The following is a 23,230-nucleotide window of genomic DNA, read 5'->3' as shown; positions in this document are numbered from 1 at the left end:
CCTTGGTCTCCCAAATTGCAGGCAGATTCTTTACTGTCTGAGCCACCAGGGACTGATAACAAATTTGAAAAGGTTTCAGCAATTATATCTTTGAGTGCATTTTCAGCCCCAGCCTCTTTCTCATCCTTTTTGGTACTCTGATAGCATCTCATCACAGCCCAACAAAGATGAAAATCAAGATTCTCCATCTGGCCTTTATGGGCAGGTAAGGGTAAGACATAGCTTTTCTGTGGAATGCAACTGGAATAAGGTAGTTATTATCTGATAGTTTTCTGTCTTACTGTCCTTTGGCTGGAGATAGCAGATTTTTGTTAGGAATTTTTTCATCTGTTGGTATATTTGGATTTCTGGCTTCTTCAGCTCCATGTTGAGGGTAATGAGACAAAAAACAAACACACACACCCCCAGGTAGCTCAACCGTTATGTCGTTGCTCAGGTCCCAAAGTCCCTAGCCAATCTGCCTTCCTTGCTCCACCTATCAGAGTCTTCTTATGTTTGTTTTATATATAATGTCCAGTATTTTTAAAAATTTTAAGTATCAGTTCAGTTCAGTCGCTCAGTTGTGTCTGACTCTTTGTAACCCCATTAATTGCATCACGCCAGGCCTCCCTGTCCATCACCAACTCCCAGAATTCACTCAAACTCACATCCATCGAGTCGGTGATGCCATCCAGCCATCTCATCCTCTGTCGTCCCCTTCTCCTCCTGCCCCCAATCCCTCCCAGCATCAGAGTCTTTTCCAATGAGTCAACTCTTCACATGAGGTAGCCTAAGTACTGGAGTTTCAGCTTCAGCATAATTCCTTCCAAAGAACACCCAGGACTGATCTCCTTTAGAATGGACTAGTTGGATCTCCTTGCAGTCCAAGGGACTCTCAAGAGTCTTCTCCAACACCACAGTTCAAAAGCATCAATTCTCCGGCAAGGTGATTTATAATGTCATGTTAGTTTCTAGTGTATAGCAATGACTCAGTTTTATACATATATATATATATATATATATACATAAAATGTATTTTCTTTTTCAGATTCTTTTCCACTATAGGTTATTATAAGCTATTGAATATAGTTGCCTGTGCTCTACAGTAGGACCTTGTTTATCTATTTTATACATAGTAATATGTAGCTTCTAATCCCAAACTCTTAATTTACCCCTTCCAGGATTTTCTTTTTCCATTCAATCTTTTTTTCCAACTGGGTATGTTTTCTTAAATTAAGATATAATTTACAACCATAAAATTCAACCTTTAAAAATGTACAATTCAGACATTTTTAGAACATTCACAAGGTTGTCAGACCATCAATACTATCTAACTGTAGAATATTTCTGTGTGTGTGTGTGTGCACGCATGCTCTGTCATGTCCGACTCTTTACAGCCCCATGAAGCCTGCAACTGTAGCCTGCCAGGCTCCTCTGTTCATGAGATTTTCCAGTCAAGGATACTGGAGTGGGTTTCTGTTTCCTTCTCCAGGAGAATCTTCCCAACTCAGGGATCAAACCCATATCTGTTGCATCTCCTGCATTTGCAGGTGGGTTCTTTACCACTAGCGCCACCCGAATATTTCCCATTAAGAAACCCCATACCCAAAGCAGTAGTTTCCTATGCCTTACTCTTACCAGCTCCTGGTAATCACTAATCTATGTTTTGTATCTCTGACTTTGCCTCTTCTGAATATTTCGTAAAAATGGAATCATACAGCATGTGACCTTTGTGTCTGACTTCTTTCACTTGGCATAATGTTTTCAAGGTTCATCATTGTTCTAGCATGTGTCAATACTTTATTTTAATGCTAAACAATATTCTTTTATATAGCTATTCCTGATTTCTCAGATGGTAAAGAATCCTCCTGCTGTGCGGGAGACCTGGGTTTAACTCCTGAGTTGGGAAGATTCCCTGGAGGAGGGCATGGCAACCCACTCTAGTATTTTCGCCTGGGGAATCCCCATGGACAGAGGAGCCTGGTGGGCCACAGTCCATGGGATCACAAAGAGTTGGACACGACTGAGCGACTAAGCACAGCACCACAATTGGTGTATCTTCTCATCATTTGATAGATGTTTGGTTTATTTATGCTTTTTGACCATAATGCTGCTAAAACATTAGCATACATGTTTTTTACCCTGTTTTCAGTTCTCTTGGTTATATACCTAGAAGTTGAATTCTTGGTCAGATGTTAACCCTGGGTTTAATTTTTTGAGGAACTACCAAACTGTGTTCCAGAGCAGCTGCACTTTGCATGCCCACCAGCAGTGTAGGAGGGCTCTTTTTTCCTCCACATCCTCAACAATACTTGCTGTTGTCCATCGTTTTGATTATAGTCATCTTTGTGGGTGTGATGTGGTATTTTCATTGTGGTTTTGATTTGCATTTTCCTAATGAGTAATGATGTTGAGCACCTTTTAATGTGCTTATTGGCAATTATACATCTCCTGTGGAGAGATGGCTATTCATATCCTTGGCCGGTTTTCTTTTTTCAGTTGGGTTATTTTTCTTTTTATTGTTGAGTTACAAGAGTTCTGTTATATACCCTGGATAGTAGACCCTTATCTGAAGGATAATTTGCAGATATTTCCTCCTATTTTGTGGGTCATCTGGGGATTTTGTTGTACTTAGCTGGAGGAGTAGAGAAAAGTACATCCTACCTCATCTTCCTGGAAGCAGAAGTCTAGTTTTATAATACCTTTGGAAGGGCCAAAGTGCGCTTCATTGCCGGAAACCAAGTGTATTTTAAAGTCGGTATGGAAGAAATGTAATTCTAGTGTTTGATTTTTTGTTTTGGATTTTAAAAATTATGTTAAAGTCAATTTAAGGGAAAGATTTTCATTTTTTTCTATTCATTTTGTGTGTGTGTGACTTACCTCTCTGTATATTCAGTACAGCAGCCTATGGGTTACTGATCTCTTTAGCCCTGTGGCTAGCCGTCAGGGCCTGAGACAGCCCAAACCTCAGTGTTGTGTCCAAATGTTACCACTTATGTGTGTCTGCCATAAGGCGAAAAGTGTGAGGGATCCTGGCTGTGAAAACACCAGACTGACTTTAAAGGTCAAGTAAAAGTAAGGAATTCCTGTCTGAGGTATGATTTTTAAGCTCTGCAGTCAGAGCAGCAGAAATAGGCACAGGAACAAATGAGCATTTCTCATTTCTAGGCTAAATAGATGGGTCTTTAATCTTTTCTTACCAAACAGTGAGCAACTCAGAGTTAATCCCAAGAAATCAAGAATTTTGTGGCATCTCCAATCTTCACCCAAATCGCCTTCTACTGATTTCTTCAAAGCCAGATATCTTCTTCCTGGGTAAAGATAATATTTTATTTCTGTCCTTCTGACGCTACTTCTCTTATAAATTCAAACACCATTGTATAGCCATGGCTAGAAATATCGGAATTATTTTGAACTTCAAATATTTCTTTTGTTCCATAGGTTCCTGAGTGTATCTTCCCAGCTCCCCAGCACTGCCAGACTGTGCCCGGAATGGATTATGCTTCCGATGAAATCCCTGCCGGCGTTTTGTTCAGCCACCGCCGCAGGGCCCTTGTGTATTCTCAAGCACCCTCTCTGGGTTTCTGTCTGTAGCCCTGCAGGCTGATTAAGGGACAATTTCCAAACCACAGGGCTCTCCCTTTGTTAGTCTCCTAAACGCTTTCATTCCTGGCATTATTCTCTCATTTCAATCTATATTCAATCTAATTTCAAATTTCTTTAGCTCTCTAAAATTCCATAGACTATCTCCACTCAGTCTTTTGTAGCCATTTTTTATTTTTTAAAAATTCATCTTACTTTTCTTATCTCCATACAAACTAGTCATTTTCTTTTTTTCTTCTTAGTCTTTACTTTTCCTGAATATCTGCTAATAGCCTTGATCCTAAGCACTGAAACTCATTACAGACTAGGTACTCTTCATCTTTGCTTGGTATTTAATTCTGTTTCTTATACCAAAGGAAGAAATGTATGTGAAAGCCTTTTACAAACCAGAAAGCGCTATGCGCTCGTGTAACTTATTGAGATTAACAAAGGACCTCTGTGCCTCTTTCACGCTTTCTGCTCCTTCCGAGCCAAAAGAACTTCTCCATAGAGGAGGGAAATATTGAAGAAAAATAAAGCAGTGGAATTGTCTCTTAGCAACTGAGTTCCTGCCTTATAAATCTTAACCACTTTAGATTACTGCTGCTCAAAATCACTTGCTTTTCTTACTGGCTCAGTACAAATAAGGTTATTACATTATAGGAAAACAAAGGAAAAACTCTAATGAATGAGCCCCTCAGTTCGTTGATTGTGCTGTATCTTTGCTTAGCAATATCAATATAGTTGTCTCTTTCTCTTGATTCCATTTGTAAAACCTTTTTATATATCTCTTTTTGGAAACTTAAATTATAAACTAAGTAGAGGCTAAATACCACCTTATACATTTCTATTACCTGAGTCCTAAAACAATATGGGTCATTTAAGTAGTACGTAACATATATGTACTATATATAAATCAAGTTGTGTATAGCTTAGAGAAAATCAGGCATCCAAAAACTCAAAGCAAATTGGGATATGATTATTTACATTATGATATGATCCATTATAAGGATTCTTCAGCTAGTACATCTTCATAGTATTTCTCATTTAGCAAATATTTTTGAGTGCCTCCAACACTAGACAGTGGAAAGGATAAAGATATTCTGTGTGTGTGTTTGTGTGTCTGTGTGCGTGTAAATAGTTATTTGAGGCTTTCAGTATAATAAGATAGATAAGACTTACACACAAATAAGGCAGTACAATGATAAATGACTTGTGAGCGGTAAGCTGAGTGTTATAGAAGTTCAGAGGAGGGAAAGGTCACTTCCAGCTGGGTGAGCTATTATGATTATGTGGGCAAGGTGACATATTAGCGAGCCAAAGACTCACAGAGTTTGTCAAGTTTAATAATTAAGGCAAGATTGAAGAGGTAGGTAAGATGTTGGCGCCTTCAGCAGTAGAGCAAGGAGTTTAAACTTCAGTCAGTAAGCAGTGGGGAGCCACTGACTTTCTTTTTTAATCAAAGTCTTGTCTAGGAAAATATATCTGGCGGTAATGTGTAATTTCAATTAAAAAAATTATTCTGTTGATAGTCTTTTAGCCTCCTTACTTTTGTATAAAATAAAAATATGTTTATAAATAAGTCAATTATAGAATTGATTCATTTGTATTCTTTTTAAAAGGTCAAAAAGCTGTTTTCCGATGAAATTAGATCCAGTAAGATGAGCTGCTTAGTTAAGATACAAGCAGTACATGAGGTGGGGTAAAAATACTACTTTTCGTACTTTCTAAAATCATTTTTAAGGATTTCTCTTGTGTTGATTAGTCATTTCTCCAATTGAAGCAATGCAGAAATCTTCCGTTTTCTTTTATTTCCCCCCTACAGGAGAGAATGAATAGCCATAATGAAAAAAGCTTGTTATCAATAGCACTCTTAGATTTATTCCTAATTTTGCCAAGTATTTGTACACCTCTGCAAAAGACTTTGTATCTGCCTTCTCCTTTAGTGGAAAAAATAATCGGTAGGAATGAAAACATACCTCACAGGGTCATTGTGAGGCTCTGCTGGTACAAGATGAAGTGCTGTGTAAATATTCTGAACATGTTGTTAACTGACTGAGAAATGGATTTTAGACACATTGTTAGTGGAAACTGCTATAGACTGGAAATGCAGTGTTTTAATAATAAAGACTATCTGATAAGGTTGGCTATTGTTTCCCATGCATAGCATGCCTCAGGGAATTTGAGAGCATGAAATGGTTCCCACCTGCTACTATGAAGAAAGTAACACTTCCTACGTATTTACCTCACAGTGAAATCATGTTTTTAAAACAGCACAGCTAGAGAAGCAGTGTGTTTCTGTGAGCCATGTTAGAAACCAGGAGGTTGGGAATACTAATCTCAATTTAGTTACTAACTTGCTGTCTCCGGACAAGTCAGTGGACCTTTTTGTACCTCAGTTTTTCGGCAATTCTGGAAGGAGACCTGAAGCTTGCTTCTCCAGTGAAAAGAAACTAACTGCCACGTCAACAGCCTGGCATTGAAAGGGGCCTAGGAATGTGCAACCAGAAGCTCCTATAAAGTCGTTTAAGAGTAAGCCTGTGGGACAGTGAGGAGCATGCCATTTGCCCTGTCTTCTAACCCAAGTACTGACCAGTTGAGTTCCCGCCCAAGTGCAGACTTGCACAGGAGAGGCTGTGAGTCTGGGAAGGATTCATGGTTTCCACTGTGGAGATCTGGTCAACATCTCAGGTTCATTCCAGCCTGAAGAACCTAGAAAAGATCATATTTGATTCCAGCCTTGGGCTTTGGGCCTTTTCGGATCTCTTCTGAGGTGTTCTCAGTGTCTGTCTTGAGAAGCCTCAGGCCTTCTGAGCAGCCCTACTACTGTCACGTCTCTGAGCTTCTGGAAGGATACGGTCTGGGTCCAGGACTGCACTGAATCAGTCCTGCTCTTCGGTTCTGATCTGGGGACTGTGTGTTGCCAGATGAAAAAAGAATGTTCTAACTCAGTGAAATTTTATTCCATGATGGTATAGATTTAATAATAACAAGTGATGTTAAGTTGTTTTTTGAAAATGTGCTTTGAGTTTCAGAGAAATAATTTTCTTTCTCTGCTTGTCACCTACACATGAAGAAAAGTTCAGAACAGTGCTGAAAACCATAAGTTCATACCATTAATCGGGAGCACTTCTTTTACCCAAAGTTTGTGACTGAAACTGACTAGTTGCTCTCAAGGCTTAAAAGTTAGGAGCACAGTTTTAGAAATGAAAAAGTATTTTTAGTGTTTTCCTTTTTTTTGCTATACATGTTAGGTGCCAGATAGAGCTTGCTGTGCTGAATTGAATCAAATCGAAGTATGCTCGGTAAAAAATAATAGCCCCTGGCTTGAGAACCAGACTTTAGTTCATTTGGAAACCATAAGGATCCTGGCCCAGTTTTAATGCATGAAAACTCTCCAAACCACCTTGGCTAGAACCTAGTGTTATAGAACCAGGCCATAAAACATGAGGGTGGGGGACTCCCCACAGTGCTGAGGATCTGCTGTGATTTCTCAGCAAATCAAATCCATGGTGAATACTGGTGTACAGACTGTGTGGTCTAGTTCAGGCTGCAGTATCAGCATGAATAGTGGAAGACCCAAGTTCAGGGAAGAGAAGGAAACCACAAAGATTCAGTGAAAAGGAAAGGGTTACTTGGCCGGGCACGGCAGCTCATTTTAGACATTCAGAGGTTGTTGCTTCTTTCTCTTCCTCTGCACACCTTCCCCACAAAAAAAGCTTATGGGGCAAATAAATGGAGGATGAAAGGCTTAACTCAGAAACAAAAGAAATTACATAAAGCGATCATTTGTAGTGCCTGGGGGGACTTCTTAATGTTTATTGGGTGTGCACCTCAGCTTAGCACGTTTGACCAAAACATTTCCCGGGATTCCTTATCTTTTAACAATGCCGTATAAAGACTGTTTACTGTCTGATCCATTTGTCTGCTGCAGTTCTGTAAAAACAGGATGGGAAGGCTCAGACGTCATTTTCTTCCATTAAAAGCATATTTAAAATCCTTCTCTTTTTAGGTAACAGTATGACTAAATACATTGAGAAGCTAGAAGAGATCAAAAAAAGTGAGTAAGACTATTTATGGTGTGGGGTAATGGAACCCTATAGTGGCTCTGGAAGTTGGTTATTAACAATCCTAACCATACTCTACAGGTGACTCACATACAAAGCTATGGGAGTCAGGTGAGCATGGCAGATGCCCTGAAGGATGTGGGGAACACTGTACCATCGGGTCAGCTGCTGAGGCTGTGGTCTTTGGGTCTGAGTTCTGCCCACCTTAAATCCCATGGGAGATATTAATGTTGGAATATGAAATAATCTCTAGCTAAGCAGTGAGAACCCCAGCTTCTAGTTTCATTGCACTGCAGTCTTTATGATCTGTATTCAAGGTACTTAATCTTTCCTATTTTCTTATTTTCTCTGTACCTGAGATAGGAGTAATAATATCTTATTTCATAGCATTCTTTTCAGTATAAATTCGACAGTATTCACGAAAGAGAGGTGTGAGAAAGAGCTTATTCTTAAAGTAGTGTTATGCATTATAAATTCATTGCAGTCAGCTTTCTTTTAATTAAAAATCATATTTCATACACATCCTTTTAAAAAACTAATCTTTGGCAAAGATATGCTTCTAGTCACTGAGTGCATTGCGCTTGCACAAAATTATAATTTTTCAATCTGTGTCCAAAACAGATGTAAAATGTACACATCATGGCCAGAATCAGAGAAGCAGGGACATCTGTTTTCTTAGATGGATTTGCTCATAGCTTCAGTAGGAGAACCCAGTGCTAGGGCAGTATTGAGCAGAGAGGTGCTCTGATTGGTAGCAGTTCAGGACCTGGCTCTGGTAGAATATACCTTCTGAGAAGAAAATATTACAAATCCAGAATTCACCAGAACTTTTGTTTTTACATACATAGCAGGACTTTTAATCTAAATGATAATGTTCCTGTTCCTTTTGAATTGCTGCAGTATTGAGAAACCCCAGACAATAGACATGGACTCAGGAGCAGCTCCTGGAGAAGGCAATGGCGCCCCACTCCAGTACTCCTGCCTGGAAAATCCGTGGACAGAGGAGCCTGGTAGACTGCAGTCCATGGGGTTGCTAAGAGTCTGACACGGCTGAGTGACTTCACTTTTATTTTTCACTTTCATGCATTGGAGAAGGAAATGGCAACCCACTCCAGTGTTCTTGCCTGGAGAATCCCAGGGACGGGGGAGCCTGGTGGGCTGCCGTCTATGGGGTTGCACAGAGTCAGACACGACTGAAGCGACTTAGCAGCAGCAGCAGCAGGAGCAGCTCCGTGCTGAATCTGTTATTTGCTACATTCAGCTATAAGGACTGATGCTATAGACATTTGTTTTTTAATGTGTAATATCACAGTATCCTTTTTTTCTTATATATTTTATACTTTATACATTTATGCTATATATTTAAAATGTTATGTATCTGCAAAATATTCCACTTTACACTCATACATATGTGTATATTAAATTTTTAAACTATGAAAAAAATCTTGTTTACTCACCTAAACTTTATTGTTGTCATCCTTAATTCATCCACTGGGCGCAAAATTCAACTGGCCTGCTTCTGTTCTGGTTTGTAGCCTTTTTCACCGCCTAAGCAAAGGTAGCCGAGTGTAAACTCACCCATCCACACCAAAATTTGTCCCATATAAAAATTGTCCCATGCCACCCAGCTTGCTGAAACCCTGTTTAAAATATTCCTCATAAAAGCACAATGTGGTTTCTGTGATATATCAACTTTAAATGGAGCTTATCTCCCAAAAGAAATACCTGTGGGTTAGAGTCCTTGAAAATGCGTACTTCACCTTCCCTCTTCAGAAGTTGTGGGCTTCCTTTTAGTAAGACAGGAGGTTCCACTCACCTTGTTTCACACACTTTGTGCTGATTCTCCAGCTAGAATTACTTCAGATTCTGGTTTGGGATCTACATCTTGGAAAATATTTCCTTCTCTTTTCCCATCTTCTGTTGTAGGTGTTCTTTTGGGTCAGAAGGAGGAGAGAATGTTGCCTTGTTTTGTGACACCCTAAACCCATCTCTTTTCTCAGATTACCTTAGATGCCATGTCTTTCTGTGAAATCACAAACCTTGTCCTGTTACTTCCTTTGATTTGTCTTCCACTGTGAGCCCAACTTCCCTTTGCTAATAACGCGTTTTAACAGAACCCTGAAAACGCAGAATTCCTTTGTGATCTGAATATTCTTTCAACTCTGCCTGGGGAAAATAGACACCCTGTGTCTATTGACCATTCACAAAGCCCATTCTTGGCTTCTGGTGGTTAGATGACACTGGTTGGACCCGGTGTGAAGCATCCTAGATAGTTAGGTCTCTGTCCTTCCAGTAACTCGAGAGAGACACACTTAGACTCCAGACTTACCGGAGAAGCAACACTTGATAACATATCTGAAACTAGGATTGTTTGTCCCCATTATAGAGTCCGGGAGAAGCTACAGTAGCAGAAGCTCCATTCTTAAAGCTCTGTTCGCCCTTGCAGGGACAGACTGACAGAGCTTTCCAAGTTATCCTTTTTATAAAATTTAAGACTTACTGTAAAGCGTCTAGCTTAATCTTTTATCTGAGTAATAATGTCAGAAAGTCCTCATGATGGCTGTCCTTCTAAACCAGAACCAGGTATGTAGAGTTCAGGTTCAAACGTGCAGTGCAATTTCTAGTGCGTATGAGAGGATGCTGGAAATGCCGATCATTAGAAAACAGCAGTGCCTGTTTTCTTATTTAAGGTGATTTCTATATAAAGAGGATTTTAATGTGTGTATTTTGTACATAGAATGTGAAGAACTAGAGTAGTACTTCCAACTATGTTAACTATACCAAAAGAATAGCAATGGATAAATGCCACAGTGCAAACTTCTTTTAAAGCTATTGACTATTTTCATTGGCTGACTTATTGCCGTTTTGATTTACATAAATGACTTTGGGTGGGCAAGCTGATGGCAACTGAGAGAAATACTGTAGTTGAGTTGCACTTTCTAAAGCTTCTGCTCAGCTTATTCGGGTCTGCATTCTGATGTGTTTTAGAAGCTACTTTGCGTCTGGGTTTGTTATCTTGTTGTATCTAGAAGAAACTGTTTTAAGAATTTCCAGGAAGAAAAATCAATTTTTAGCCAAATTGCTATCTTTAGGACATTTTAGAACAGAGAAGCTTTAGTTCCTCATCAGAAAGAGTCTTGAGGTACTTAGAGAAGGCATGTTTTTAAGATCCTATCATTTCCCGACTCTGAGCTTCAAGGTGTTTGGTAAACCATGCTCACATTATCCTCCAAAGTAGCTATCTGGTGTGCGCTGGTGTTTTGGAAAGTTCGTGGGAATGATTAGTATAACCAAGTAAATAATATTAAGTACCTTTAAGCCTTTCCTTTGCTAGGATTCTTTGTTTATGAGACTTGAGTAATTATCCAGCTAACCTTCAGTAATTCTGAAATAATAAGGTAGTATTTAAGGAGTCAAGGATGTCAGTATATAAACTAGAAGAAGAGTGAAGAGTAGGGGTAGGCAGGAGTTCCATGCTGGAAACTCTTCAGAACTGGCAAGTCTTCTTCAGAAAAGTTTAGGGAGGCCAGGTTTTAACATGCCTCTATGGGACAAATAATAAAGTGAGTTTGGCTGTATTTCTTAACTGTTTCACAAATGGATGCAAAAGTTTGAGTTATGTCTCAGAATTGTAAAGCTAGCATTGAATAAATATTGATGTTTTCCGTTGATTTTTCTTTTTTTTCTAATTTTGGTTTTTAAAAAACCCACAATACAAGATTTACCATTATAAATCTTTGATTATAAATTTTTCAGTGTACAGTTCAGTACTGTTAAGTATATTTACTTTGTCATACAATAGATCTCCAGAACTTTTTCCTATTGCAAAACTGTAATAAGTTGATTTTTATTGAAGTAAAGTTGAAGGAAAATTGATACAAGAAATTATCAGGACCAATCATAAGTTTGTGCCCAGTATTGACTCCAGGAAAAAAAGGTCTTCCTCCATTTCTAGCATAGTTTGTAACCTCAGGAATAATTATTCTCTTTCTAGGACAGAGACAGAATACTGGGGTATAAATGTCTTACCAGCTTTTGACCTAGGGCACCTCAGCTTCTCTGGGTCTCTGTCCTCATTTGTAAAATTCAGATATTTATCCCCTGCTTGTTCTGAAAAGGATTTAAAGGACTTACAAAAATGGATGCTATACAATGAGGTCAAAGTAGAGACAGCATAGTAAGGATAATTGTAGACCAATAAAAATAAAGGGAAGAGGTAAAATTGCTGGACCCAAAAAGGTAGCTTAGAATTTCAGCTGGAGGCTTCTCCTGGCCAAAGCAAAAATGATATAACACCTGCCACATTTAATTCTGAGGGTATCAGGAGGATCAAGTGAGGTAATGCAAGGAAATACATGTAGATAACTGGAAAAATATACCATTTTTTGGTACATTTCTTGATGAAATTTCTTGATGACTAGAAAGAATTAGTACCTCCAAGAAAGCAAAATAAACCTGGAAAAATATTTGTCCCATTCTGCTTTGCAGATTATAGATACAAAAAAGATGAACTTTTCAAGAGACTAAAAGTAACAACTTTTGCCCAGCTGGTAAGTTTAATGATCTTCCATTGGAGTAAAGACTATCTAATTTGTGCTACTTTCTGTATTTCTAAATTCAACTCTGAGTAATGTTTGCAGAGGGTTTTCTTCTGCTTCTTTATATTTCACCTATGAGAGGGCTAATTGGGATGAAACTTTTTTTCTTTGAAAAGAACTTTATACAGTAAAATATAAATTCTACTTTTTAATCATCAAATTTGTAGTTTAAGTTTTACTTTTCCTTGTCAATTTATCTTAATAATGAGAATCTAGAATTCTGGGTTCTTTATTGCTTGGACATATTTCTCTGTGGAAAGCAGGTAATCTCCCATCTATGACTGTACTCTTTTTTCCAAGTCTTTCTGCCATGGGCTATTTTGTTACTTTAGGAAAGTCACTTTCTTCTTTCATTTGAAAATTATGGACAAAATGTCTCTCTGGCCCCCAAACAAAAGTTCCAGTGATATGCAACTCAAGGTGGATGTTAGTCTAATGAGCTAAGTTGTGAAAAGTGATTTATTTATTTTTTAATTTGAATTTTACGTACCATTTTTTAAATGTTTATTGGAGTACAGTTGATTTATAATGTTGTGTTAGTTTCAGGTGTACAGCACAGTGAATCAGTTATTATATGTATATATATTCTTTTTCAGATCCTTTTCTCATATAAGTTATTATGGAATATTGAGTTCCCTGTGCTATACAGTAGGTCCTTGTTAATTATCTATTTTATATATAGTAGTATGTGTATATTAATCACAATCTCCTAATTTATCACTTCCTACAACAGAAAAGTACTTTAAAAACTATGTATTGGGTGTACAACATTGTAATCAATATATCCATAATTACATTTATTTCTTCACTGAATAATTTCTAATACAATGCTGTTATGCATTTTTTAAGAAATAGCATGTTATATTGAAACTAGAATATACATGAAGGCAGTTTTAAACCCTTATTTATGTTTCTTGTCCAAAATTATCCTTTTGGTCTTTTGAGTTTATTGTGTAATGTTTTAAACAAGTTTTTTCTTCTGGAATGAAGAAAATGTAATGTAATTACTGCCGTCAAAGTAAGAAGACCTGAGATTTAGTCTTCAACTGGGAACACTGACAGTTTCTTAAAACAGGAGATCTTTGATTGATATTTCCTCGTCTTCTGTTAAAACCAGAATTGCCTCTGTTTAAAGACAAACATACACACATCTACACATTTCATTCTGTTTTCTATCAGGTCATCCAGGTTGCGTCCCTATCTGATCAAACACTGGAAGTGACAGCTGAGGAGATTCAAAGGCTAGAAGGTAATGAGAATTGAGGATTTGGGGAAAATAACAAGTTGACCATTTGACTGTGGGATCCTGTGCTATTGTGTTCACAGGGACTTTGATGTATCTGTCTGTAATTAGATTGTGACTCTCTGAGAAATGCTATCTGCTGCTTTGCTAATTCTTATTTCTTTAAAAAAAAAAAGCTGTCTGGTTTACTGGTTGTAACATTTTTAGTCTTAAATGTTTTAAATGTGTTTAATATACTAATTAATTTTTTAAACAAATATTTTTACTGCTCTCTGTATATGTACAGGCCACAGAGTTAGGGCTATGGGACTACAGCTGAAGATGAAAAAGACACAGCTCTGCTTACATGGAGTCATGTGAATTTCTGTCATATGAGTAACCTTGTCTTTCTGTTGTTATTTTCCCCCCCAATACATGTGTGCACGTGCATACCATGGCCTCCAGGGCCTGGAATCTCAACAGGTGCAAGTTAAGGGTGAGACTGTCTCAGGCTGAGGAGCAGCCTGAGCAAAGGCACGGAGAAGTCCAAGCGTGTTTGGGGAATCACATAACCCAGTCTGACTGGGGTCTGAGTGAGGGTTATGAGATAAGACTAGCAAGACAGATAGGCACCAGATCTCCTTTCTTAAATACCAAGTTGAAAAGAAAGCCTCTTAGGTGTACTGTCATGAAAAGAATCCACAGAGCAAAGGTCTTTATTCATCCTGAAGTCCTCAGCTGTCAATGTGCGGCTGCTTGTTGAAGGGGGATGTGTTTTGTTAAGGTTGATATAGGCCAGGAATTTGACTTCTGATTTCAAGACAAGTTTCTCAGGAAGACTGAACACTGGGTTTGTACAACTCAACTGTCATTTCCCTGGGCTTGTTTTTGTTAGGGAGGATAAAGAGAATCTGAAAAAGGCAGGAATTTATCTTTTGACGGATGCCTCTCACACTGCAGAGAAATAAGGGCTCTTTGTAATAGAGATAATTGAGTCTCCTCATACGAGTACTCCCAGTTTTAACCTGGTTATTATAAAGTACCTGGATTTTGTCCTTTAATTCATTGTCGAGATTGCAACACCAGGACATATGGGCACATGCAATTTTCTCTTCTGAGATAAATTTGCAGAGCAAAATAGGCTCTTGTAAAGTAGGACACCATAATGTGTGAGTAATATTAGTGTTTTTAGTGCTCTATACAGAATAATAACTCACTCAGTAATGCTTGTAGAGCAGATTGTATCTGTATACACATTGGCTGTTTTTGAAGGAATAAAAAAACTCCTTTTATAATATTTATTTTTTCCCTGCTTTAAAATATATTTCTAGAAAATCAGAAACCTGTTAAAAAAAATATAAAGAAGAAAATTAAAATAACTAATAAACACTATTAACATTTTGGTCTATTTTCCCCACCCAAATCCATGCTCTTCGTATATAGTTTTGTATTATACTGTTATCATTGAACATTTTATCATGAAAACTTTGCTATTAAATAGATTTCAAAGCTCAATTGTAAAGGCTGTGTTGTCATATAATGTCTAGCCTTTAGATATGCCATGATTTATTTAATTATTCTCCTATTGTTGGCCATTAATGTTTTTCTGATTTTTCATTTTTATGAGAGAATGTTGTAATGTAAATACATAAATTTTTATATGGTTCTGACTTATTTCCTGAAGATAAACTGCTGCAGAGGGTCAAAGGGTGGAACCGTTTTAAGATGCTCAGCGCTGATTCCACATTATCTCCAGAAAGGTTCTACTTGTTTGTATTCCCACCGAACAAATAAGAAGACCCATTTCTCCCCATCCTAGCCAGTGCTGAATAGTTCTCACTTTTGTAAATGTTTCCCAGTTTGATGGATGAAGAACGGTATATAATAGTTTTAGTTTTAATTTATCGGAAAACGAGATCGAGCCTTGGCATACATGTCTGTGTTTGTTGGCCATAGATATTTCTTCTTTTGAGGACATGTCCTTTCTTGCTTTTTTCTAATGGAATGTTCATCTTTTACTTACTGATTTGTAAAATCTTTAAATGATTATGATCTCTTTATTCATTGGAAACCAATATAGCCTTGAAAATAAATGAGAAAAATCTTTACTTGATGTTATTAAGTTAAAAAAAAAAGTAAACAACAAACCATAGTGTAGAGCAGTATGAATAGCGTCTTTCTGGATATGTAAGAAGAGGAGAAATAAATATATGTAAAATATGTAGTTGTTTCATTTTGGGAAGGAGACAAATATTTGAAGGTAGTTCCCTTGGGGGAAGGGGCCTGATGGCCTGCAGTTCTGGAGTGCAAAGAAGGCTTCCTTTCCGTGTTAACGGTTTTATCTTGATTGCATTTTTATTTTGTGCATACAATCTTTTTTCTACTAAAGAGCTAGTTTTAAAATATTAATGAACTAAGTATATTAACCTTTTCTCACTTACACATGTCATGGATTTTTTCCCTAATTTGTGATTTTTAATTTTCTTTGTGTTGACTTTTGACATATTTGAGGTTTGCATTTTTTATGATTAAATCTGTTAGCCTGATGTATTTTCATTTTGGTGCTTTAGAGTCATAAAATCCAAAATAAGAAGAGGTTATCTAAGGTTGCTTTTTTAAAATAGTTGGCAGATTATCCCAGCACTATTTATTTAATAGTTCTTACCTACTGGTTTTTGTACCTTTAACATACATTAGATTTATATATATATATCTATCTCCTAGGATTTGTTTCTGTGTTCTTTGTAATTTTCCATTGTTCTACTGCACTGTTTTGATCCTTTACCTTTTCAATATATGTGACTACTTGAAAAGGCAGATTCTCCGAATTACATATACATATATCTTTTTTCTTCTCATCTTTAAAATCCTTTTAAGCTTTTTTTTTTTAAAAAGTCCATTGGGATTTGTTTTAAGGCTGAAAATTAAATTAGGAAAGGATTAACATCACTTTACTTTAATCACTAAGTCAGGAACATGCACAATATGTCACTCTCTCTTCATTCAGGTCTTCTTTAATGTCCCTAAGTAAAATTTTTATAAGACCTATAAAGCACTTATCAGTTTTTATAGGGCCTTTACATTCTTTAATAGGTTAATTTTCTAGGACAGTATATTTTGTAACTAGCTGTTATTGTAAATGAGATGTTCTTCATGTTATTTTCTTACTGGTATATAGAAAAAATATTTTGATTGTCAGTATTTATTTATTTTATAAATAGCTTATTTTTTTAAATTAACCTTACAATCTAGATTAATTTTAAAATCTAACATATTTATGAATATTCTCCTTATTTTCATAGGATTCTCTTAAAGTTTCTAGGTATGTTATATGCAAATTAAAATTTTATATTCTCTTTAATAACTACACTTCCTATTTCTATTTATTCTTTCATTATACTGGTTAGAACAGCACATTCTCAAGCCTTTTGGTACTAGTCTTCCTCTACACTTTATTTTTGACGACCTCAAAGAGTTTTGGTTTTTGTGAATTATATCTATTAATACTTGTGATATTAAAAATTTAAATAGAATTTTAAGAATATTTATTTGCTATTTACCTTAAAAATAATAATATTAACCCCATTGCAAACATAAATAACATTTTTATGCAAAATAGCTGTGTTTCCAAAACAAAAATATATATGAAGCATAACATTGTTTCACACTTTTTGTAAGTCATGTTAATGTCTGTTTTAACAGAAGACAGCTAATATCTCATACCTTCTGCATTCAGTCTGTTGCAATATACTCTTTGGGCTGAAGTAACCTGAAGAAAATCTGGCCTCACCCAGATCTTAATTGAACAAAGGAAGAACATTTTAATAGCCCTTTCATATAATATGAATATTTTTCTTTGACGCTACATCAAAACTTGATAGCTGGTACCTTCTTAAAGGTTGGTTGTAGTGTGGAATCTGAAACCATATCAATGAACTTTTCATACCCTGTTACATTGAGCCCATTGGTCTGTTTTGAACTCTGAATGTATTTTTTACTCATACATAATTTTATAACATCATTCATTGGTCATTTGGAAAGTACTGATGAGGCCTTCCCTGATAGCTCAGTTGGTAAAGAATCCACCTGCAATGCAGGAGACCCCGGTTCGATTCTTGGGTCCGGAAGATCCCCTGGAGAAGGGATAGGCTACCCACTCCAGTATTCTTGGGCTTCCCTTGTGGCTCAGCTGGTAAAGAATCCACCTGCAATGCAGGAGACCTGGGTTCAATCCCTGGTTTGAGAAGATCCCCTGGAGAAGGGAAAGTCTACCCACTCTGGTATTCTAGCTTGGAGAATTCCATGGACTGTATAGTCCATGAGGTCGCAAAGAGTTGGACACGACTGAGCGACTTTCATTTTCACTACTTTCACTGAGTTAAGAGTTATCTTCCAAATGTTGACAGATTTCACTACACAATATCAAAAAGTCACATTTATTAACCTCAACACCCATCTTATCAGGAAAGTCATTAAGATGGTAAAGAAGTCAAGCTCTTGGTGGCAAATAGTTTCCAAAATTCTATTTTTGTTTAAAATTTAATCATTGCAACAAATACCATTGGTTGTTTTCCTTGAAATGAGAAATTCACTTAGATCATCTTTTAGAAAATATATGCCAAATGCACAAACCTAAATAACTATAGTTTTCATGTCAATTTTTCTTCCACATAAAAGTGGAGTTCAAGGCAAAAGCAGCACGAATCCCACACATACTTTCCCTTGAAACACCAATGGGATGTTAGTATGTAGCAAATTTGTTGTGTGTGGATTCTCCCATTTCATCACACAGAATATTTTAAAGATGTGTTATTTAAGGAGGACATTTAATAAAAATTATGATTACTACTTTATCAGGGACTTTTTAAAAAATGTTATTGCCATGGTTACCCTCAGTGCAAACCGCAGCATGATAAAAAAGACAAATAACATCGTAGTATTATGAAAATAGTTTTCACCTTTCAGATCCCCTGAAAAAGGGTCTTTAGGACTCCTGGGGTCCACAGACTACAGTTTGAGAATCTGTATGTTAGAACTTAGAGAACAGTTTAATAATGATCATATGAGTTCCTTTTCTCCACCTACTTTCAGTGGAACTACCTAACAAGTAAATACAAATTCTGAGGTTAAATTTATTTATTTATTCATTTTAGACAATGATTCTGCAACTTCAGAGCCTGATGCTGAAATCACTGCCAAGACCAACGGGAATGGGAGCCCTGGGGAGCAGTCGCCAAGCCCCGTGCAGTTCATAAACAGTGAGGGAGCCGGGGACTTTAGCCGCTCAACTCTTCAGAGGTGCTCTTATCAGATTCATGTTTTCACTGCATTTTACCTTCATTAATCTAGGTACCATGTCAATGATTTAATTACCTTAGAAACAGGTTGGTGTTGTGAAATCCCACATTTTCATCCCAGCCATTTGATTTTCTCTATATATAAATGCCACCTCCTGAATCTTTTCACAGCATTCTTAGTTGATGCAAGCATATATTGATAGGAGAGCTTTAATTTTCACTCCTCAACCCCTTTCTTCTGAGCTTTCACATATGCAAGTTTGCTATTAGGACTCAGTTTTACAACCACTGTCTTTTGACTCAGAGTATGATTCCCCCCCTCTCCTTTTCTGTCTGCTGCAGCTTATAATTACCCTGTCTAGAATCAGAAGAAAAACAGAGCGCCACACATAGTGCTCTGATACTAAATAGGTGCAAAGGAGAGTGAAAGCAGTCTTGATGTCAGCTCTCCAATGCACGGGGCAGTTTCACGGTGCAGCACGTCCTCACCTGTATTCACTGTCGGTTATAAGATGGTACTAATGTTCTGCACGTATCCATCTCTTCTACTGGTAAAACAGGTCTACCAGACAAGCTAGTTCTACTGGGGACAGCACTGCTCTTGTCAATCGCACTACTATTATTTTCATGACTACTTCTGTGCAGGGACTCTAAAATTGCATTCAAAACAAGATAGACGAACAAGGCTTCCATGAGGATGTAGTTTCATATGACATAGTTTTTTCTTCTTTGATCAACAAAATATGCACCATATGGCATAGAGTTGTAGCTTTTCATTGGATTTAAAGGCAGACTTCGACTTGCTGTGATGGGAGAGGAGCTATTGCTACAGACCAACCAGCCTGTGGTTTGGCATGTGTGTCTCCATATTACCAGAAGAGTGATCATCTTCTTATCCCAGTGCAGATATTTCACTGCTTGGCATTTTGCTCATAACACATGTTTTCTCCAACTCATGTTTGTGCCACATTTTGCCTATATTAACCTGGCAAGCAACTTTGGTAATTCTATGACTTCAGAAATGGGTCAGAAACAAACCTTCCTCATTTTAATCGTAGTTTTTCCACCGTCTTATCATATGCCACAAAATCTAAAAGCCTCTTCAACCTTAACCTCATAACCCATAAAAATTTAAGTGACTACAGATAACTATTAAAGACATTGAGGATAAGACATACTGGATAAGTCACAGTATATGAAATATATTAAAACACCATTGTTACTTTATGTTACATATAATATACATAGAAATGTCTTCAGTTTTCCTGTCCGGTCAACCTTATTCTTTCCTTTTGCTCTGCTTTCTTACACTCATCAAAATTCCATTGGATTAACTGTTCGCCTCTTTCTTTCTCTGAATGCTGCCCTTGTTGCTGGAGGCAGCATGTGCCCTACAGTTTCTGCCCCCTCTGCCATGCTAATGACCTAACATGCACTCTCTGAAGGTGAGTATGGACAGTGGATCCCTTCCTTGGTGTCCAGGGTGATAGAATAAGAATCCATCCATAGTACCTTGCATTCAGAGACAGAACTGAGAGCCCATATCCATTTTCCTTTTCCTTTGAAGTGTTTTTTGAAAAGACATTGAGCACTCTTTTCGCCATTCTGAAGAAACGCATTTGACCTTTAAGCCACCCACCCCTGACTAGTGTCTGCCGACCTACTTTTGCACTTGCAGCGTCATCAGTGGTGTTGGGGAACTGGATCTAGACAAAGGGCTTGTGAAGAAAACAGAGCCCAATACCAAAGACAAACCTTATCCCGACTGCCCTTTCCTGCTGCTAGATGTACGAGATAGAGACTCTTACCAGCAGTGCCACATTGTTGGAGGTAAGAGAGAAAGGCTTTTCAGTGTCTCACTCCCAAGAACAGAGCCCGGTCCTGAGCCCAGGCAGACTCGACCCACACCCTGTGGTCAGCACAGTGCTAGCCAGAGGGGTTCCGGGAACCTGTGAGTTGGCTCCACCGCATGCTCTGAGAGAGGCTGGGGAAATTCTCAGAGGGATCAGGGGCCCAGGGCTAAATGTCAGAATGCTTCCTGTCCTTCACTGTGTCCTGTTCTCTTCTCTCTCACAGAAGCATTTATGTTTATCACTAGTGAGTTTGAAAATATGTTTAACTCTTAGATGTTAAACCAGCTAGGGATTGGAGCCAAGTTGTACTGAGAACTACAAACTTCCTAAGCTTTTTCTTCTCTTTGCAGCTTACAGTTACCCAATTGCAACTCTGTCTAGAACAATGAACCCTTACTCAAATGATATTCTTGAGTATGTATCCTTTGTTGCACTTTAAGGAGTTGGGTGGTATAAGGATTGTAAGAATCAAATTTATTACTGATATTAATTAGCTAACTTAGCATATTTTAGAATTTGGATCTTTAGCTATTGCTGAGGCTGCTTTCTAGTCCATCCTGCAGTTGGACAAGAAACGTTAGATTAACAGTTAGGATCTATTGACAGTTAGTCCTAAGACATTTTTTTCCCCAGAAAGCTTTTTTTTTTTTTCATTTTCCCCAAGTAAAATATAAGGATTGAATTTTTTCCTTCTATTTTAATTTTTTTCTTCTTAAAATTTTAGTTTGCTTTGCTCATAAAAATTGTACAAATAGAAAATTTAAATACTGAAAAATATAAAAAAGAAAACTGAAATCCCCGATAACCACACAACTGCATAAGAAACTCTTAGGGAATCTTTTGTGTATGTTATTCCAGGCGGTCTTCTACGTAGTCTTTTTAACAAAGTGGAAGTCATACTTAGATATATAATTTAGTGTGTTGCTTCCCCCACTTCCTATTACTTGAATTTCCCCACACTAACACAAGCTCTGTATAAACTCTGTTTTTGGTGCAGTAAAATATCTGATCTTAAGATTTACTGTAGTTTACTAAATCATTCTTCTCTGGAGGACTGGACTTTTAGGCGGTTCCCACTTTTTTACCGTTCTCAGTAAGGCTGCAGTGGACACACCAGGCACTCAAGTTTTTATGTTTCCTCATCTGTAAATGGAGTTTATAATAATTGCTCTCCAGGACTGTACAGATGAAAGGGCCAAAGAGTATACAGTATGTAACTAGTGCCATCTTGGAGAGAGAGAGAGATATATATATATATAGAGAGAGAGAGAGTTATGTGTACACACACACACAAGAACAGGATACCAGCTTGTGCTGGTTTTCAGCACAGGAAAAAAAATCCAGGATGCCCTGAAGAGGGGTCATCCCGTGCTCCCTGAACTCAAGATAGGCAAACCTTGACTGCTTTCCTTCCTTCGGCATTTCTGTATAGTCTAGGAGCATTAGCTCAGTGTGGTCAAACCTTAACTCATGTGACTGTTAGAAAAATGCCCACGGCAAGATCATCATCCTGTATGACGACGACGAGAGGCTGGCCAGCCAGGCGGCCACCACCATGTGCGAGCGGGGATTTGAGAACCTCTTCATGCTTTCTGGAGGTGAGGGGCTACGTTCTGCTTAGGACTTAAAAGGCAAATACTTGGACTCACACTCCTTCTGCTTCACTCCTAGAGTTTCCCCCCTCCCCTCCCCTGCAGAGCTCAGAATTCAGTATTCTGGAAATAGAAAAAAAACATGCTGGCGGAAGGGAGTCAGGATATGTGAAACTTCCCTTACCTCAATCAGCACATGTTTCTAATTCCTGAAAGAATGATGTTGCTTTATGGTTCTGTAAGAAAGCCTTAATGCTGAAGACTTGAGCAAAGCAATTTCTGGTGGAATTCTCAGAATCCCACATAACAACGGACATTTTCTGGTGTAATTTACTTAATGGTGAAGCAATTAAGAAAGATTTCCCGTCCTTGTGTTGAGGAGACACGTGGGCTCCTTTCCAGGTTTGCCTTGGCCTTACCATGCTAACAGTGCTTTTTCTGATGATCTTCCATACCCAGGTCTAAAAGTCTTAGCTCAGAAATTCCCAGAAGGACTGATTACAGGTTCCCTGCCAGCATCTTGCCAGCAGGCCCTTCCTCCTGGTTCTGCCCGAAAACGATCCAGTCCCAAAGTACCGCCCCTACCAGCTGAAAATAAATGGAGATTTACCCCGGAAGACCTAAAGAAGATAGAATATTACCTGGAAGAGGACCAGGGTCCTGCAGACAATCCTAGTAAGATATTTTGACCTTTGGAAATAATGTTTCTGTAGAACTTGAGATTTACAGCTTTGAACATCAACCTCATCATATGAGAAGCTTGATCTCTTATATTCAGATTCTTAAAATATTTGCAGGGGGGAGGGAAATATGCAGGTGCTATGTGAGGAGAAGGGAAATGAGTGAGCGGAGGTGCTCCCAGCTGATGGCAAGAATTAGGCATTGCACACAGACAACTGAAAGAAAAGTTTTCAGTCAAATGAAGTGGGTATCTTAGGAGGAGCTGAGAGGCTAAGCTAAAGCATTCAGATTCCTTCTTGGAATACAAAGCATTCCATCTTTCCCCTCATCATTACCATTGTTTAGTCGCTAAGTCGTGT

The 23,230-nt window shown here is 37.8% G+C and overlaps 1 protein-coding gene across 7 annotated transcripts in view; it reads left to right on the top strand.

Annotated features, from left to right (window-relative positions):
• CEP41 (centrosomal protein 41) overlaps positions 1-23,230 on the top strand; it is a 50,209-nt gene that overhangs the window by 23,945 nt on the left and 3,034 nt on the right. For 2 of the 7 annotated variants that reach the window (XM_061414722.1, XM_061414721.1), the window contains exons 3-12: positions 3,187-3,294; positions 3,421-5,258; positions 7,574-7,621; positions 12,117-12,178; positions 13,406-13,475; positions 18,602-18,746; positions 20,424-20,575; positions 20,949-21,016; positions 22,082-22,196; positions 22,650-22,865. In XM_061414722.1, coding sequence (XP_061270706.1) covers positions 7,582-7,621; positions 12,117-12,178; positions 13,406-13,475; positions 18,602-18,746; positions 20,424-20,575; positions 20,949-21,016; positions 22,082-22,196; positions 22,650-22,865 — 868 coding nt within the window. In that variant the 5' untranslated portion in view covers positions 3,187-3,294; positions 3,421-5,258; positions 7,574-7,581. The remainder of the gene's footprint in view (positions 1-3,186; positions 3,295-3,420; positions 5,259-7,573; positions 7,622-12,116; positions 12,179-13,405; positions 13,476-18,601; positions 18,747-20,423; positions 20,576-20,948; positions 21,017-22,081; positions 22,197-22,649; positions 22,866-23,230) is intronic. The other 5 variants (XM_061414719.1, XM_061414717.1, XM_061414720.1 and 2 more) reach the window with 3 other exon arrangements.

Source organism: Bos javanicus, chromosome 4, assembly GCF_032452875.1.
Source record: "Bos javanicus breed banteng chromosome 4, ARS-OSU_banteng_1.0, whole genome shotgun sequence".
Classification (NCBI taxonomy): domain Eukaryota; kingdom Metazoa; phylum Chordata; class Mammalia; order Artiodactyla; family Bovidae; genus Bos; species Bos javanicus.
The sequence above is the reverse complement of the archived record's forward strand: the minus strand, read 5'-3'. Positions and strand labels throughout refer to the sequence as shown.